Source organism: Scyliorhinus torazame, chromosome 14 (genome assembly GCF_047496885.1).
Source record: "Scyliorhinus torazame isolate Kashiwa2021f chromosome 14, sScyTor2.1, whole genome shotgun sequence".
NCBI lineage: Eukaryota > Metazoa > Chordata > Chondrichthyes > Carcharhiniformes > Scyliorhinidae > Scyliorhinus > Scyliorhinus torazame.
This window is the reverse complement of record NC_092720.1, coordinates 136,386,793-136,407,311: the sequence shown is the minus strand read 5'-3', so window position 1 is coordinate 136,407,311 and position 20,519 is coordinate 136,386,793. Positions and strand designations below refer to the sequence as shown.

The 20,519-nt window shown below is 44.3% G+C and overlaps 1 protein-coding gene across 5 annotated transcripts in view; it reads right to left on the bottom strand.

Moving 5' to 3' along the window:
• farp2 (FERM, RhoGEF and pleckstrin domain protein 2) overlaps nucleotides 1-20,519 on the bottom strand; it is a 294,261-nt gene that overhangs the window by 220,599 nt on the left and 53,143 nt on the right. For all 5 annotated transcript variants that reach the window (XM_072474942.1, XM_072474943.1, XM_072474944.1 and 2 more), the window contains exon 3: nucleotides 5,077-5,181. In XM_072474942.1, the coding sequence (XP_072331043.1) occupies nucleotides 5,077-5,181 (105 nt within the window). The remainder of the gene's footprint in view (nucleotides 1-5,076; nucleotides 5,182-20,519) is intronic.

Genomic DNA, 20,519 nt, shown 5'->3' with positions numbered 1-20,519 from the left:
TAGTGGCCAAGCTCAAGAGTGTAAAACCAACTCAGAAAACACTACAGACGAGAAGCAATGTCCACCATGGCCCCCATCTGCAGGAACCATAAACGACGTTGGACACCTCCTTCAAAAGCTGGAGACAGGAGGGGACACCGATAGTACTTGACCAGAATATGCATGAGCGGGTTCTTCCCGGAGGTGGAGGACAAATGTGAATTGTCGGGGTGGCTCAGCCAACCATGCCCACATGATCTGGTCATGTCCCAGGCTTGTTGGGTGCTGGACCACCTTTTTCAAGGCTTCGTCAAAGGTTGTGGGGGTGAGGGTGGAACTGCGCCCAAAGGTCTTTGGGGTATCAGGAGCGCCTGATCTCTTTATGGAGAGGGGGAATGACGCCCTAGTCTTTGCCTCCATGATCACTGGCCGGAGAATTTTTCTCGGCTAGAGGTCAGCAGTGCCACCTAAGGCCGCGAATTCCTCAAAATGGAAAAAATAAAGTTCACCATTAGAAGAGGGCTTCCAGAATACCTGGAAACAATTCGCCAACCTGTATGGGGATCTATTCATAGCCAGCAACCAATAAGGGAAGGGGGAGGAACTGAAACAGACAATGAAGAAAAAAGGGAGAGAGATGGAGGAGAGAGGAAACAACCCAGAACACCGGGGAAACAGGGCTGGAGGACCAAAAGGGCATCGGAAAGGGGTGAAAAGCCCTGGAAAGCTGTCCAAAACAACGGGAAGAGCACACCTGGGTGACTGTAAACAAGCCCAGTTTTGAAATGAGGGAGTCACACATTAATAGCGGAACAGGGCGACAAGTGCCAGACCACCGGGGGCCTAAAGGAAACAGGCCCCCCAAACCTGTACATATGTTCTTACGTTAATTCCCAGTTCGCATTTTATTCTATATGGTACATTCTCAATGGATTCCTTTCACTTTTGATTTCTTGTTCTTGCCTCATGTCTGTGTAAATGCTGGTGTGATAACATTGTTACCACTCAAATGTAGATAACTAATAAAAACACTGTTTTAATAAAAATATCCCCTTGCATTTCAGCTAACATTACACTGCCTCTACTTATGTTTACAAAGCCATCCTTTTCAGTGAACCACTCGCCATGTTCCTGGACAGTATGCACATTTTGGCATTTTGCCCCTACTTGGAAACCCAGGTGATTTCATGCATGTTAAGAGGAACACGGACTTTTGAACTGGGGGGGATGTAATTAGTGGTGCACCACAAGTCAAAGAGCCACTCCTTTCTGCCTTTTAATCAACTCTATAGCCATGACTGCCATATTTCCTTCTCCACTGGGCGTATTAATTTAAAATCAACAAACCTTGTGGGTCGCAACTCAAGCACCTTTAGAAAAGCTATGCAAACAACATTCAATCCATATCCTTTGCCAATGCACCTCACTCTTTCCTGCAAGAATGATTACAGTTCATCTAACACTTGCCCCTTACAAATTCGACTGGCACATTAGTTGACCCACATCTGTCTGTCTGTTACATATTCCAGAAGCTTGTCCACTCGTGACGCTATGTAGATTGGCCAAAGTGTTGCCTGGCACATGAAAAGAACTGGTGAGACCAGCTGGGCACTGGCAAGATGCAACTTCTACACACCATCAAACCCATCGCACAATCTCCTGGGAAAGGCAATTAAATTCAGGGGAACCTCCGACCAATTTTGAAAACAAACTTGGAAAGATTTGAACTCCTAAACGATCAAACAGGAAACCATGGGTGGCAGGGTGACACAGCACCTAGTGACCTACAAACTTCTACAAACAGCAATGTACAGCCACCAAGGAGTCATGCAGGAATTCCACCCCTAAATCGCCCTTCTCCTCCATTACAATGCTACTTCTTTGACCAAGCTTTCGATTATCCTTCTACTAGCCTTGTATCGGATACTATTTCTAATTTCCTTTGTAAGCCATGGATTGGCCCTCTTACCCCCTTTGCTTTTGTGCCAGACAGGAATGAACAGCTGCTGTAGTTCTTCCATGTGTTCCTTGAATGTTTGCCATTATCTATCCACTGTCATCCCTTTAAGTAACTCTCCCCAATCTATCAAGGCCAACTCGCGCCTCATGTCCTGATAGTTCCCTTTATTAAGATTCAGCACCCTAGTCTCCGAATCAAGTACTTCACTCTCCATCTTGATAAAAAATTCTATCATGTTATGGTCGCTCATCCCCAAGGGATCTTGTACAGCCAGATTGGCAATGATTCCCTTCTCATTACACAGTACCCAGTCTAAGATGGCCTGCTCTCTAGCTGGTTCCTCCACATATTGGTCAAGAAAACCATCCCGTATTCACTCTAGGAATTACTCCTCTATGGCATTGTGGCTAATTTGATTTGCCCAATCTATGTGAAGATTGATGTGGAGATGCCAGCGTTGGACTGGGGTGAGCACAGCAAGAAGTCTTACAACACCAGGTTAAAGTCCAACAGGTTTGTTTCAAATCACTAGCTTTCCTGGCTTGAGACAATTCACACCTCTTTAACCTGGGGGTTACCCCTACCTCTGGATCTGTAAAGACTTAATTACCTGCAAATGCTCACATTCAAAGCATTGTCTTGCATCTTTGACTTTGTCTATATATATGTTCCCGGAACATGCCTCTTCATTCACCTGAGGAAGGAGCAGTGCTCCGAAAACTAGTGATTTGAAACAAACCTGTTGGACTTTAACCTGGTGTTGTAAGACTTCTTACTATATGAAGATTAAAATCACCCATGATCACCGATATTGCCTTATTACACACGCATCTCTAATTTCTTGTTTAATGCCACTCCCAACCTCACCAGTGCAGTTTGGGGGTCTATATATGACACCCACTAATGTTTTTTGTCCCTTGGTATTTCTCAACTCTACCCATACAGATTCCACATTGTCAGAGCTAATCTCCTTTCTCACCATTGTATTAATTTCCTCTTTAACCAGCAGAGCCGCGCCACCACCTTTTCTTTTATGCCTGTCCTTCCTAAATACTGAGAACCCTGGGACATTAGGTTCCCATCCCTGTTCACCCTGCAGCCATGTATCAGTAATCGTAATTATACTCTACCCATTTATATCTATCTGCACGATTAGTTCATCTTTTGACCTGCTCTGGTAGACTCAGTATTTAGAAGGCCAGTCCTGTTCAGCTTCTGATCAACGGTAACCCCCAGAATGTGTGTAATGGGGGATTCAGCTATGGTAATGACATTGAATGTCATGGGCGATGGTTAGATTCCCTCTTGTTGGAGATGGTCATTGCCTGGCACTTGTGTGTCGCAAATGCTACTTGCCACTTATCAGCCCAAGCTTGAATATTTCCCAGGTCCTAGTGCATTGGACCTGCACTGCTTCAGTATCTGAGGGGTTGCGAATGGTACTGAACATTCATCAACAAACATCCCCACTTCAGACAGTATGATGGAAGGAAGGTCATTGAATAAGCAGCTGAAGATGATTAGGCCTCGGTCACTACTTTAAGGAACTCCTCCAGTGATGTCCTGGAGCGGAGATGATTGACCTCCAACCACCACAATCATTTTCCTTTGTGCTGGGTATGACTCCAACCACCGGAGGGTTTTCCAATTCTCACTGACTCACTAGGGCTCCTTGGTGCCATTAGTCAAATGCTGCCTTGATGTCACTTTCATATCTGGAGTTCAGCTCTTTAGTCCATGTTTGAACCAAGGCTTCAACGAGGTCAGGAGCTGCGTTACCCTGGCGGAACCCAAACTGAGCGTCCGTGTGCAGGTTATTGCTTAGCTCTTGTAGCACTGTTGATGACCCCCTTCCATCACTTTACTGATGATTGATTGGAGCCTGAGGGGCGATAATTGACCAAATTGAATTTGTCCTGGTGCACAGGACATACCTTGGCAATTTTCCACATTGACGGGTAGATGCCAGTGTTGGAGCTGTACTGGAACAGCTTGGCTGGGTGGGGTGGGAAGTTCTAGAGCACGTCTTCAGTACTATTGGCAAAATTGTCAGGGCCCATAGCCTTTGTAGTAGCCAGTGCCTTCAGCCATTTCTTGAATCATATAAAATGAATTAAATTGTCTGAAGACTGACATCTGTGATGCTGGGGATTTCCAGGGGAGGCAGAGATGGATCACACTCGGCACTTCTTACTGAAGAATTTTGCAAATGCTTCAGCTTTATCTTTTGTACTGATGTGCTGGACTCATCCGTCATTGAGAATGAGGATATTTGTGGAGCCTTCTTCTCCAGTGAGTTGTTTAATTGTCCACCACCATTCACAGTTGGATATGGCAAGACAGCAGAGCTTTGATCCAATCCATTGATTGTGGGGCTGCTTAGCTCTGTTCACCGCCTGCTATTTATGCTGTTTGGCACACAGGTAAATCCTGTCTTGTAGCTTCATCAAGTTAACATCTCATTTTTAGGTGTGCCTGGTGATGCTCCTGGCATGCACTCCTGTACCCTTCATTGGACGAGAGTTGATCCCCTAGCTTATTGGTAATGGTAGAGTGGGGGATATGGTGGGCCATAGGTTTACAGATTGTCGCTGAATACAATTCTGCTGCTGCTAATGGTCCACAGCGCCTCTTGAATGTCCAGTCTTGCGTTATTTGATCTGTTAGGAATCTGCCCTATTTAGCATGGTGGTAGTGCCACAGCAATTTTGTATGAAAGGATTCCAAAATTCCTTTCAATGTCATGGGGAGAGGGATGAATACGGTGAAGAGGGGTCAAACAGAGAACGGCAAGGAGAGAAATATTTGGTATACACTTACAACAATCAATGCTCTGTATCCACCCCCACAAAATACTCCAGGCCAATAGACAGGCAAAACGCTCAACATGCAGGATTAATCACCAGGTTCTTGCGCGCATTTGAGTGATAAGAGTCCCACACAAAGGCCTACACACTCAGGTGCTGGTGTGTTGGGCACAGTCTTATGTATTCGGGAAGTAAGTTTTGCTCACAGTCAATGTACTTAGATGGTCAAATGATTGTTCCATTCTCTGCATAGCTGACCCTCTGCACAGCTGCAATTAATTGAGATTTTGACTGTGGTCATGAGGGCACAGAACTTTCTAGACTACATACCTCATTTCCCCGGCTGTTTCGAAACTCCAGGCCAAAGTAATCACTCTCGACAAGGTTGAGGCGATGGCAGATTTCATCCATCAGAGCTTGACCATAGGCTTTTTGCTGAGGAAAGAGAATCACAGATATCAGAAGAAGTGAAATCCCATCTCAACATCAACTTGCATTTCAATATCACTTATAACATTGTAAAACAAACCCATGCATTTTGGAGGAGTGCTTTCAAATAAAATTTGGTACCAAGCCACAATGGAGCTGGGGAGGTTACAGAGATAGGGAATGGAAGGCAATGGAGGGATTGGAAAATATAGATTTCAAAAATCAAAGATGTTGCTGGACCAGAAGTCAGCAAACGCTGGGGCAATGAGTGAGCATGACTTGGTGCAGGCAACATGTTTCAGATGAGCTTCAGTTTATGTAGACTGGAAGACAGGAGGCCAGCCAAGTGAGTATTGGAATAGTCAAATCTCGAGGAAACAAGGTGTGCATGAGAATTACAGCAGCAGATACAGAAACATTATGGAGCTAGAAGTAGCTGGTCTTAACCTTGGTGACATCAGGTCTGAAACTCAGTTCAAGTACCAAATATGATGCCAAGGTGGCAAATGGTGGCTCAGCCTCAGATGGTTTCCAGGAAGAGGATGGAGCTAGTAGCGATGGAATGTAGTTGGTGATAGAGATTAAAAACAATGGCTATAATCTTCCCAATAATTGGTTGAAGATTTTTACTCATCCAGTACTCAGGGTGACGCAGTGGTTAGCACTACTACCTCACAGCATCAGAGACTCAGGTTCAATTCCAGCCATGGGTGACTGCTGTGTGGAGTTTGCACTTTCTCCCAGTGTCTGCGTGGGTTTCCCCCGGGTGTTCCGGTTTCTTCCCACTGTCCAAAGATATGCAGGTTAGGTGGATAGGCCATGCTAAATTGTCCCTTAGAGTCCAAAGATGTGCGGGCTACGTTGGGTTATGGGGTTGAGTGGATAGGACAGGGGAGCGGACCTGAGTGGAGTGGACCTGGGTGGAGTGTCGATGCAGACTGGATGGGCCGAATGCACTGTAGGAATTTTATGTTTCTATTCTATGTTTCAATGTTACACAAGCTGTGTAACGAAGTGGATACAGCAGAGATGTTGAGTGCAGTGGTAGGGACACAAAGTTGGCTGTCGTCAGCATACACATGATCACATGATTTGATCTTAGTTTCAGACTTGTGGGCCGAAGGGCCTGTACTGTACTGTACAGTTCTATGTTCTATGTTATGTTGTGTTTCCAGAAATGTCACTTCAAGACAGCAGGTAGATGAGGAATGAGTGAGGTGGTGGGTGGGGGGAAGTGCAGGCAAAGATAGATTGTTTGAAATCTACAGTGGCAATGGTGTGGGAGCAAGAAGTCACTGCAGGTGATTCACTGGTAGGCTAGATAAGGGTGCAACCAGATTGGGGCAGTACTACCCAACTAGATGACAGAGGCAAGGAAGAGGATGGTGGGGTCAAAGAGGATAAACGGGTCGAGAATGCTGAGAAACAGTTGTTTCCCATGGTCATGGTCACATTTGCAAACCTGATAAGAGCAGTTTTTGTACAGCAGTGGAAACACGATTGGAGGGATTCAAACATGGAGTCGAGGGACAGATAAGCACGGATTTGTGAGGCAGAGAGTCGTTCAAGTTCTTTGGAGAGGGATAGGGATAGCCGCCCAGAGAGGGGAGCAGGAAAGGAATGAGGAGAAGGAAAATGAGGGTAAGGGCAAGAGAAGATCAGGATAGAAATGGGAATTAAAGGAAAAGGTTTGAGGTGAGTCTTCACTGCTGTTGTTGTGGCCTCGGAGTGGAACCGGCTCAAGAAATTCCAGTGGGCGCAGTTCTGACTTTCCACCACCAGATGGATCCAGGTACAGGATGTTCAAATCAGTTCAATTCCCTATGCCAGCCACCAGGTGTTGCTATACATAGGTTGGTCAGATCAGTGCGCTTCTGTTCTTCGACCACCAGATGGAGCTTTTATCACCCTGTAAAATAATTACAGCTGCCTTCCTGAGTAAACACAGGGCTGGATTCTTCCACCCTGCCCTCTGCAAGATTGCCACAGGCGGGACGTGGACCATATAAAGGTCCACTGATCTCAGGCGGGAATTTCCAGTTGTCGGGCAGGCGAGGCCTGAGAATCCTACCCACAGTTTTTACTCCCTTTATCGGAACTCAGCACAAGAACTCTGGCTGTACTTTCAGAAATGTTCTCAGTCTAAGCTTCAATTTGAGCTCTTCCCAGCCCTGACGTCTGGTGTTAGAGTGTTACCAACCTGTGGAAAACGGCTGGCACTCCTCATTCCAGAGATCTCTTACATCTGTTTGTGTCTTTTAAACAAGAAAGTCTCCACCGATTTAGCTAAAATGCCTCTTAAAATCGTCTGGCAGACAGATGGAAGGAGAAAGAGACCTTTCTGGCTTCCTTCACAGAACTGGAACAAAAGATGGAACTCTTCAGAAGACCCGCCTTGTTTTTGGAAGTTTCTGACTGGCTCCACCAATCGCGGACAACAATCGGACAAGGCCGAGAACTCTACGTTCACAAATTGGCTGCTTCGTGGGGAAAAGTTTAGAACATATGTGCGAGGCAATTTGTTTTTACAGAGGGTAGTAAATATATGGAACGCGCTGCCTGGGGAGCTGGTGGGAGCAGACATGATAGCGGCATTTAAGGGGCATCTAGACAAATATATGAATAGGGTGGGAATGGAAGGATACGGACTCCTTAATGCATATGATTTTAGTTTAGGCAGGTACCATGGTCAGCGCAGGCTTGGAGGACCGAAGGGCCTGTTCCTGTGCTGTATTATTCTTTGTTCTATCAAATCGACATCACAGGTTCAGCCACAGAGCCTAATGGGGACATCTTGGCCGGTTCCATCAGGACAGGGGTGCTCCAGCTCTGCCTAAAATCTATAGTTTAACAGAAATCCCAATTGCGCAGTAATGTTGTAGCAGCTAACCAGAAGACTGCAGATCCAAGCAGATGGCAGCACGGGGATGAAAAGGGAACACAGCACAGGCAAAATTTTTTACAATAATGTCCTCACAATATCTTTTGGACAGAATACACAATTGCATAATTAGTTAAATGTTTTAACATCTTGGGATGGGGCAACTGCAGAGAAACAAACAGTACTAATATACTGGGGCTCACTGACCAGAAATGGAAATGGACCAGACCAGTGATAAGTGGCGACAAGAGCAGGTCAGAGAATTGGAAATTCTGAAGCGAGTAACTCATCTCCTGACTCCCCAAAGTCTGTCCAACTAAAGGTCAAGTCAAGGTGTAATGGTAAACTCCCCACTTCTCTGAGTGCAACAGCAGCAAGGCCCACGCTGGATACCATCCAGGGTAACGCAGATGATTTGACTGGCATCCCAGCCACCATTCAGCATTCTGACTTTGGAAATACATAGCCATTCCTTCACCGTCGCTGGAAACTCCTTCTCATCAGCACTGTGGGTGTACCTACACCACATGGACTACAACTGTTCAAGGCAACAGCTCACCACCACCTTCTCAAGTGCAATTAGGGATGAGCAATGAATGCTGGAATGACGCCCACATCCCATTAATTTTTTTTTTAAAGCCAGATCTACACTGCATCATCCAGTGCTAAAACAGTTTCTGTATTCAGCATAAATTAGGTCCTGCGCTCGAAAGCAAAGGAATTTTCTGCCCTTGTATACTTTCCCTGCTCCATTATCATTGCCATTTACAAGCCGCAACACACTCAACGCTCTTTGAAATGCTGATGGTGTTTCTGGAAGGTGATTAAGTTAGGACATTGTTGTAAAACATTTTGACTGTGCTGTGTGTTCCCTTTTTATCCCCGTGCTGCCACCTGCTTGGATCTGCAGTCTTCTGGTTAGCTGCTACAATTATTAAGTCCTGCACCCAGTACACGAAGGTGCCCACTCTTCAGCCCATTTCTCAGACCATGGCCTCCTTCTGTACTGTAGATTCTATGGTTCTATGACCAGAGCTATAACTGGGGCATGCCCAGCAAAATACTCATCATCCCTACACAGCTCTGTCTCTGCCCCATAATGAAAATTGTTAATGCAGAATCCCACTTTCTTAAGAATTCCTCAGCCCCCAACTACAAAAGATTGTTATCCTTAAACATTTGAACTTTCATGAGGCACTTAGTGAGATTGATGCAATTTTTCATCCCCTAATAAATGCTACTGAGAAATCACTTATGAGCATGTACAGATATGAGAGGTTAACTCTTCAAGGCGGGAAATATTTTTGGTTAATAGACATACACTGTAGTCTCCAATCTACTGCTTGCTAAATAAATAACCAGAATGCTTTGGTTTTGCTGTTGACTCCCCTTTACCAGGGGAGCTGGGCTGCTACAACTTGAAACAGTTCACATTTTTTTGAACATCTACACTACCAATGTCTGGGAAATAGCCCCACAAGCATGAGCCCTCCGGAATCTTACTCCAACCCGAAGTCATTCTGCAACAAAGTCTAGACTCTAGGCATCAGAGGGGATACAAATACCACAGGAATCAAAAAGAGCTTCTCCTCAACTGCTATCCACATAAGAATTCCTTTCTCTTGGTCTGATTTCAGCTGTTTATTTCCATTGTTGCTCCTTTGATGTTGCTGAACACACCACATGGGAAGGCCACCTCTAAGCAACATTACAGACGTCCAGGAAGTTCAGTCTCCAGAATTCTGGAGCAACAATTAGATGGGCAGACCTCACAGGGATGTTGAATTGCATTCTCCCTTCTATATGTACTATGTGATGCTCTGGGGTGACAACTAAATGCAGACTGTTACCTCTGTGCACGATGTTCCCCATTTGTGTTACAATTTGGGCTTAAAATATGGAGGCAAATCATCAAGTATATGAGACATGCTGAGATAACGGCAATCCCAATATCTAAAAATTACTACTCAAACACAATATATTGGCTGCTTTAGTCTGCAAATGGTCTTTATTACATGGCTCCATTTCAAAGACAGTTGAGGATGTCCAACACAAATTTAAGCATGCACAATCAAAACCAATCCTCAGCATGTAGTGCTGCCTCTGGATGACAGACAAGATCTGCTTTAGGAAACTGTTGTGAGAATGTCTTTTGAGAAGCTGATTCTACAAGACCTGAAACTGCACGCAGTAAATTAGAAATAGGAATTTCGCCCAACATTCTTTCACACAACCATTTAGGCTGTTGCTCTGTTTACCAGGGGAGTTGGGCTGCTACAACTGGCAATCGGAGCATTGGGGATGGAAGGAGAGGGTGGTGGTAGTTTGATCCCAGCAGTCAACATTTGAAACTGGTAAATATTGGCAACATTTGCTGCGGCTGTATTCTAGAACGAGTGGGGCTTCAACTAAATGAGAAGGCCCTCACTGTCTAAGAATATATATTAACATTTTTATATTTAGAAAACTGTTTCCAAGATTTATCGAATTAGACAATGGTATAATTTCAGTCTTTGGCAAGTATAATTTACAAGACCCAAAATTCTGGGAGCTGCGTACTTTTGTTTCTGTTTTGTAGGTCTTTGGTTGACTGGTAGGGAATGGAATCTGCACAGTACAACAGTTAATGGGAGCTGGAATTCAAGATGTATTTGCTGAACATGCAAGTATTCTCCAGGTGGCTTTAATGGCCCGTTTATATTGGGAATTGCTTCCTGCACGCACAGATGTTTTAAAGATTCTGTTCAGTGTCTTTCACATTAAAGAGCATTCACACTGGAGGACTACAGCCAGAGAAAAATATCCGGTTCTCAGATGCACGAGCAGAAGGTCAAGATACCAAGAGCATTGTGAATTCACAAATGAGCGCTCAGGTTTACATTCTTAACTTGAGCTGCTAAGCAGAAAAGAGGCTCGATAAAGAGGCAACTGCATTGTGCAACCACCCAGCACCAGCTACTAACTAGACAAGTATCACAACCCCCTCTTCAAGAACACAGTTTGTTTCTAAACACAGCTTTAGATAGCAAAGGAGCCAGACCAGTTCGCACAACGACATAATAGCAATCCCCAAATGACAAACTCGCAAAACAATGCAGGCAGGTTAGGGAGGCAGATGGGAGAGGCCCGTGCATGGGTAGAAATAAATAACATGAATGAGAATTGGGAGGAGTATAGAATCCACCAAAAGAATCAGGCAAGAAAGTGAGACGAAAGAGCAAAGGAAAAATGTAAATAATGAGTAGCAAATATCAAAATTTTAAAACCAGTAGTTGCAGGTCTCTAAAGTACAGATTAAATAGAATAATAATTTGGGCAAGGACATGGATGTTACATTAGTCCTCAGAATTAAGTTCTGTGACATGAATGAAGGGAAAATCAAAGTAGGCAAGTTAAATAGAATTGAATACATTTAGGCCTAGATTATGTCCATCCAATGATATTGAAAGAGATAGACTGAAAAATTGAAATGCATTATTTTGGTCCATCAGGCCTTCTGTTTTCACAGTTCGTCTACAAACCACCCTCACAATGGCCTGTAGGACAGTGATTTAAGCTTAAGCATTTTTACAGAGTTCTCTGCACCCCGTGTGTAATCGGACAAGAGAAAGGAAGGAGGAAAAGGTTTAGAACATAGAACATTACAGCGCAGTACAGGCCCTTCATCCCTCGATGTTGCGCCGACCTGTGAAACCACTCTAAAGCCCATCTACACTATTCCCTTATCGTCCATATGTCTATCCAATGACCATTTGAATGCCCTTAGTGTTGGCGAGTCCACTACTGTTGCAGGCAGTATTCCACGCCTTTACTACTCGGAGTAAAGAACCTACCTCTGACATCTGTCTTCTATCTATCTCCCCTCAATTTAAAGAAATGTCCCCTCGTGCTAGACATCACCATCTGAGGAAAAAGGCTCTCACTGTCCACCCTATCCAATCTTCTGATCATCTTGTATGCCAAGAATCTTACCATTAGCCTAGTACTCTGTCTTCCCGTTATTCCTTCCAAAATGAATCACCTCTCACTTTTCTGCATTAAACTCAATTTGCCACCTCTCAGCCCAGCGCTGTAGCTTATCTATGTCCCTCTGTAACATCCTTCCGCACTGTCCACAACTCCACCGACTTTAGTGTCATCTGCAAATTTACTCACCCATCCTTCTACGCCTTCCTCCAGGTCATTTATAAAAATGACAAAAGGCAGTGGCCCCAAAACAGATCCTTGCGGTACACCACTAGCAACTGGACTCCAGTCTGAACACTTCCCATCAACCACCACCCTTTGTCTTCTTCCGGCTAGCCAATTTCTGATCCAAACTGCTAAATCTCCCTGAATCCCATGCTTCCGTATTTTCTGCAGTAGCCTACTGTGGGGAACCTTGTCAAACGCTTTACTGAAATCCATATACACTACATCAACTGCTTTACCCTCATCCACATGTTTGGTCACCTTCTCAAAGAACTCAATAAGGTTTGTGAGGCACGACCTACCCTTCACAAAACCGTGTTGACTATCTCTAATCAAATTATTCCTTTCCAGATTATTATACACCCTATCTCTTATAAACCTTTCCAAGACTTTGCCCACAACAGAAGTAAGGATCACTGGTCTATAGTTACCGGGGTTGTCTCTACTCCCCTTCTTGAACAAGGGGACAACATTTGCTATCCTCCAGTCTTCTGGCACTATTCCTGTAGACAAAGATGACTTAAAGATCAAAGCCAAAGGCTCAGCAATCTCCTCCCTAGCTTCCCAGAGAATCCTAGGATAAATCCCATCCGGCCCAGGGGACTTATCTATTTTCACACTTTCCAGAATTGTTAACACCTCCTCCTTATGAACCTCAAGCCCTTCTAGTCTAGTAGCCTGAATCTCAGTATTCTCCTCGACAACATTGTCTTTTTCCTGTGTGAATACTGACACAAAATACTCATTAGCACCTCTCCTATCTCCTCGGACTCCAAGCATAACTTCCCACTACTGTCCTTGACTGGCCCTACTCTTACCCTAGTCATTCTTTTATTCCTGACATATCTATAAAAAGCTTTAGGGTTATCCTTGATCCTACCTGCCAAAGACTTCTCATGTCCCCTCATGGCTCTTCTTAGCTCTCTCTTTAGGTCCTTCCTAGCTAACTTGTAACTCTCGAGCGCCCTAACTGAACCTTCATGTCTCATCTTTACATAAGCTTCCTTCTTCCACTTGACAAGTGTTTCGACTGCCTTAGTAAACCACGGTTCCCTTGCTCGACCACTTCCTCCCAGCCTGGCAGGTACATACTTATCAAGGACACGCAGTAGCTGTTCCTTGAACAAGCTCCACATTTCCATTGTGCCCATCCTCTGTAGTTTTCCTCTCCATTCGATGCATCCTAAGTCTTGCCTCATCGCATCATAATTGCCTTTCCCCCAGATATAACTCTTGCCCTGCGGTATATACCTATCCCTTTCCATCACTAAAGTAAACGTAATCGAATTGTGGTCACTATCACCAAAGTGCTCACCTACCTCCAAATCTAACACCTGTCCTGGTTCATTACCCAGTACCAAATCCAATACGGCCTCGCCTCTCGTTGGCCTATCTACATACTGTGTCAGGAAACCCTCCTGCACACATTGGACAAAAACGGACCCATCTAAAGTACTCGAACTATAGCGTTTCCAGTCAATATTTGGAAAGGTAAAGCCCCCCATAATCCCATTAGTTATTCTTTCATGGGATTGCTGGCTCGGCCAGCATTTGTTGCCCATTCCTAATTGTTGCCAAGAAAGTGCTGGTGAGCTGCCTTTTTTGGTGTAGGTACACCCACAGTGCTGTTAGGGAGGGAGTTCCAGGATTTTGACCCAGCGACAGTGAAGGAACGGTGATATATTTCAAAATCGGGAGGGAGAGTGGCTTGGAGGGGAAATCGCCAGGTGGTGGTGTTCCCCATGTATCTGCTATCCTAATCCTTTTAGATGGTAGACGGTCACATCTTGAGGATGTGAAGAGGTCCAGATAAATGCAAGCTCCTTGGAAGGCACTGTCAAAGGAATTTGCATTTATATGGAGCCCTTCACATCTCCAGAGGTCTCAAAGGTCTCTTTTCGTTGCAAAATACTGCAGATATTGCTTGTGAAATGGAATCGTTTTTATTTTGCAGATAAATTTGGCTGCTGTTCCACTCACAGCAAGAGTTCATAAACAACTGAGATAACTAAACAGCTACAATATTTCAGGTCAATGATCTTTCATCAGAATTCAATGTTGCCTGACCTACTGAGATTGTGCACATTTTCTGTTTTATTTTTCCAGATTCTCAATATCTGCAGTATTTTGCAACGAAACAGCTAATTCTGCGTTTCCTCCAATAGCCATAACATCGTTTATGCTAATAGAAGCAGTTCAGGGTCCCCCAACATTTTTTCCAAATGATAACTCCAGCGACAATTCAGCGGTTCCTCAGCAATGAACTTAAATATTGCCCTTGAGATTCTGTATTCAAGGCCCACCCAAGGACCAGAGGTAAAAAATATGGCTCAAAAACCATCTTCTTTCCCTGTCCAAGGTCACGCTGACTTCCAAGGTAACACTAACTTATTACCACATTGCAGCCAACTCGGAATTTGAATGATGCAGCGTGCAACATAGATCTGTGAAGGAAATGATACTGGCCTAAATAACAGACAGTTAAAGACAGTCCAGGCTGTCTGATCAGCTGCTATATTTCTTCCTCTCTGGCAAACAACATTACTGACTGAACGCTCCACAGATGTCAGGGCAACTTGTGAAGCGGTCTAAATCCTGAAATGATCCATCTTCCAAAATAGTATCACTCCACATCACAAGCATTTTCTTATCGCACCAGAGAATAACTGTACGGCTGAGGTTTGATTCTCCAGCCAGCTGGTTCAATGATGTCCGCACCCCCTACTGAAAGGGATTGCGGTGGTCAACTGTCAGCATTTCAGACAAATTAGGAGGGTAGGGAAATGTCACCAAAGGTGACATTTGTGAATTTGATAAGAGCTGTTTCAGTACTGTGGGCAAGGCAAAACTCAATTAGAGAGGCTCATACATGGAATTACAGGCAAGGTGGGCATGGATTTGGAAAGTAACATGTTTGAAAAGGAGGTTGGCAATGATGTGGTTGCTTGCAAGTTCAGAGGGGCCGGGGAGCTGAGGTTGCGGAGCAGCTTTTCCTTGGAGCAGAGACGGCTGAAGAGGACCTGGTTGAGGTGTATAAAATTGTGAGGGGCATAGATAGGAAAGAACCTTTCCCCTTAGTGGAGAGGCTACTAACCAAGGGGCGTAGATTTAAGATGAGGAGCAGGAGTCTTGCCCTGCGCTCAGCCCGAATGAAAGCAAACCTCACTGCTACAATTACTGCTAACTCAGTAATATAAACAGTACCTTCACAATACAAGAAAGCCTCACTTAATGACACTGAATCACGACCAAGCACTGTAGTTCATATCCAAATAGCAACTGAACTTTATAACCCGAGAAACATAAGAGGCATAATCAGAAGTTTCACAGCACACAAAGAGGTCCTTCGGCCCATCGTGACTTCACCACCCATCAAGCACTCATTTATTCTAATCCCAATTTCCAGCACTGGATTCGTCGCCTTGCATGCTATTACATTTCAAGTGCTCTTAAGTACTTCTTAAATGAACCTGCTGCCTTTGTACATTTAGATGGTAGCGGCCACAGGTTTGGAAAGTGCTAAAGATGCTTGGTGAGTTCCTTCAGTACATCTGATAGATGGTACACACTGCTAACACTGTTGTGGAGGGAGTGAATGTTGGTGGGCGGGACGCAAATCATGCATGCTTTGCCCTGAATAGTGTCAAGCTTCTCGAGTGTTGCTTGGCTGCATCGTCCGAGGCAAGTGGAGAGTGTTCCATCACACTCCTGACTTGTGCCTTGTATATAGTGGACAGGCTTGGAGAAGTCAGCAAGTGGAGTTACTCGCCACATGATTCACAGACTCTGATCTGCTCTTGCAGCCAGAGTCTTCATATGGCTAGTCCAGTTAAGTTTCTAGTCAATGGTAGACCCAGGATGTTAATAGTGGGGGGATTCAGCGATGGTCATGTCATTGAATGCCAAAGGGTAGTGGTTAGATTCTCCCTTGTTGGATGTGATGAATGTAGGAATTTCATATATACTGTATTAGATGTATCTGACGCAGTAAGGATAAAAGCCGAGGTTAGTGTGCATATGACTGCTGAAGAAGTGTTTTTAAAAATCCTGGTTTGCAAGACAGCTAGGCTATTTTGGGAACCAGAGATGCAATTAAAGCATCGGAAAAGCTTGGGCTAATAGATTTTTGTTTAGTTGTTTGTGGTGTATTTAGAGAACTTCGGAGTTCAGCTAGTAAGATGACACAACTAATGGGAGGAGTACCAGGCATTTCAGCAGAGATTGTTCAGTTGCTTCCTGGAAATCAAACCATGAAGACAGTTTCTGAAGACTTCAGCTTGAGATCCTGTATTGTACAGACAGGATTCAGGTCCATCTCTTAAAATAGTCTCAAAGGGCATCTCTGCACAGCAAGAATCCCTGAGTGCTAACTGTACTTAAAATTGGATTCAGATCCGAGATGGTTCTGCTCTTTGAATAGAAGTAAAGATAACAGTTAAGGGCTATTGTGTCCTTTATTGATCAGCATTGTTGAAGGGATAATTGTACGCTATATTCTTGTGTGATGTTAAAGATAGTGGATTGGCCAGGCTAAAATTGCCACTTTGTGTCCAGGGATGCGCTGTTTAGGTTACGGGTTACAGGGACAGGGCAGGGTGGACGGGCGAGTGGGCCGGTGTAGAGTGCTCTTTCGGAGCGTCGGTGTAGACTCAATGGACTGAATGGCCTCCTTCTGCACTGTTGGGATTCTGTTATTCAATGATATTGCCTTTGTTGATCACAACAAAGCATTCAACTATGTAACGGTATGCTATTTAAGCTGAAGAAAATTGGCTGCCCAGTGAAACTGCTCAATCTCTCTCCTCTATCCATGACATCATGATGGCATGGTGCACTATATTGCGGCAACACTGGAATCCTTTGAAGTCACAATGGGGTCAAATATTCTGGTGCTGGCACATGACTTTAATGCATTTAGAAAAGGCAGATCCAAGACAAAGATACGCCAAAGTCTTCGGAGAGTTGTTCTATTCCCATAATGCTGTACTAGAATTCCATATTGAGGAACACCTTCAGCAGCAAATGGACAGACGGTCTCACACCTGAGAGAATTTGTACTGGTCATCAAGACGACAAATGTTATATTCTGGGGTGTTTTCATGCTACCATCTATCAGCATCGACAATGCTGGAAGTTGTTCACAGCTTCACATGTCTCGTCTCCACAATCACCAGTAATCTCTCACTTGATCCGGAAATCAAAACATGCATCACAAAAGCTGCAGCGGTCATCGCTAAGCTGAACAAAACAGCATGGAGCAACAGCAAATTGACTGAGAGCACCAAGCTACCAAGCCTGTGTCCTCAGTGCAACCTCTATAATGGCGAGACATGGACAACATATGCTCGACAGGAGAAAAAGATGAACACTTTCCACCAACACGGTCTCCAACGTATCCTCTCCATCTCTTGGCAGGACAAAGTCACCAACTCAGAGATCCTGGAGCATTCTCATACCGTCAGCATACATTCATTGCTAAACCAATGGCCTCTGCACTGACTGCCCTGTTCATCGATTGGATGGTGGCATACATCCAAAGACCATCTGTATGCTGAACTGTCACTGGGTCATGACCTCCTGGGCATTCATACCTCTGCTACAGGAAAACCTGCAACGGAGATATGAAGATGGTGGTCACTGACACCGAAATGGATAGCCAGGATCTCTGGAGGCCGACTGCTTAGAGCATTGGAAGAGTGGAAGAGAAACAGAAAGCTCAGTGGACAAGATAACCCAAATGAGAAGGCAATGAATCATGCAACTTCTCAGTTCACTGTCCTCATCTGCAGCTAATGTGACTGCCATGCCAGAATGGGATTTCTGAGCCACATCAGGCAAGCATTTTTTAAAATGTTTCCTATTAAGGGGCAATTTAGCGTGGCCAATCCACCCACCCTGCACATCTTTGAGTTGTGGGAGTGAGATCCACGCAGACACAGGGAGAATGTGCAAACTCCACACTTATAATGACCCGGGTCTGGGGTCGAACCAGGATCCTTGGCGCCGTGAGGCAGCAGTGTTGACCACTGCGCCACCGCGATGCCCTCACATCAGGCAATGTTTAATATAGTGTTTGCGTGAAGCTGAAGGCTGCCAAGGAAGTCATGTATTGAACAACGTCGATGTCACTCCCTAACAGATGCAGTTCTGCTTTTCAGCTTTGTATGATACCAGTAGTAGAGAGAAAGGCAATAAAAAAAACTGTGACGTCCAAAGAAATAAGAGTACTGCAATTCATATTTCAACTATGAGAGGTACGTGGTACAGATGTACACCACAGACTTTATTACAAATGGTGACAGACATCACATTGAGCGGAACGTCATAAGCATTATATCACTGGCTATCCGGAGTGTAACAGGTTAAATTATTAGGGTAGAAAGTGGTTTAATACATCTGAAACAATGAATTATCATTTCTCAGCATTTATTAAAACAGGAAATGGGCAGCACAAACAGACAAGTGGAGGAAGTTAGACTGGAATTGTCTAGCCTGAAGCTACATGCACCAACCATATTTAACAATGAAGCACTGTGCTGGACAGCAGACACAGTTTACCATAACATTAAAAAAAAAATTTGAAATACCCAATTCTTTTTTCAGGGGAAATTTAGCATGGCCAATCCACCTACCCTGCAGATCTTTGGGTTGTGGGAGTGAGATCCACGTATTTACGGAAAGAATGTGCAGAATCCACACGGATAGTGACCCAGGGCCGGGATCAAACCCGGGTTCTTGGCACCGTGAAGCAGCAGTGCTAACCACTGTGTCAACGTGCCGCCCAGCATTGGCTTTTAACTAGCGGTAGAACATAGCTCCAACAAAACTGTGAGAATTCAATGTTAATATTTTCTTTGATAACACTAGAGATTATCTGTGGAATTTCTCCTGAAGCAAGCTTAAGCTCTCACCCTCCCCTAATTTGCCCAGTGGTCCCCAAGCCAAAACAAGCATGCCATTTTATGACCAGTCCCACACTATCCACCTTCATGGGCGGCAGTCCACACACTATCCACCTTCAGGGGCGGCAGTCTCAAATCATTAATAAACTGCTGAAAACGTTTTGCTTAATCTGACACAAGAGTAGTCCAACTTGAACAGAAATTGCGACAAACATGCAGCAAGCCTGGCACACGTGTGGGAAACAGACATTTCAGGTCGATGACAGTTCCAACTAAATTGAGAAATGTCGAGTCTTCCAGGACTCAAATGGTGATGAGGCAAGAAAGAAACTAATAATGTATCTTGAGCAAGTGTGGTGCCATCTGCAAGCCTACTATACTGTTCCAGTGAAGTTCGACACAAGCGCGGGGAACAGCTTTCAATTCTGCACTTCTAGTCTCAACATTAAGCTGAACAATTTCAGAATGTAATCTCGATCGCCATTTTGTTTCCTTTCCTTACAGCTTTCAGTTTTTTCGCTGGTAAAATTTTTGCCTTCAAAAAGCGACACATCCAGGCATACTGTTGGTTTCTTTTCTTGCCTCATACCATTCCCTTTGGCCCAGTTAGACTAACTCTTTTGCCATTCTATCTCACCTGGCTTACACCCTGCCTTGTCCTTTTTCCCCACCCACCCCTTGCTCAAACATGTCAAACCTTTTCCAGTTCTGATAAAAGATCAAGCTGAAGCCTCAATTTTATTTCTCTCGCCACAGATGCAGTGAAACCTGCTGAGTATTTTCCAGCATTTCCAGACTGTAAACTGATCCCTTTGCTCCACTACGCTGAATTCTAATTCAGCGATGGAACCTAATCTGCTATATTTTTTACTAAACTGCAATAAAAACGGCTTTCACTAGGCCCTTAGCAACAATTTTGCAACATACGAGCCTGCTGCCTGGTAAATTCGCATTAGGTACAAACAAGTCTATGCTGCTGTTGGTAATGTTCCTCTCATTAATTAATAGCCATCAATTACAACAGCCTGCATTTATACAGAACTTTAAACATAGCAAAACATTGAGCAAGTTTGAGGGAAGGAATTCCAGAGCTTTATGACTGTTACAACACCCTGGGCCAGGGTGCAGTCAATTCCAGTCCCACTTGCCCTGATACACAATATGATGGAGGTTAACTTTGCTTTTAAAATACCCTAGGTTTTCAACTGTCCAAGATTTGTAAATTTAAAAACAGTTAACTTTTTATTATTAACAGGAACCATAATTATATAGACAATTTTGAACCACACCCTCTATAACACAGGAAAGAAGGGTCGAAAATAATAATGAAAGTAAAGTCTTTATTTCACATTGACATTTCCCAGTTAAGT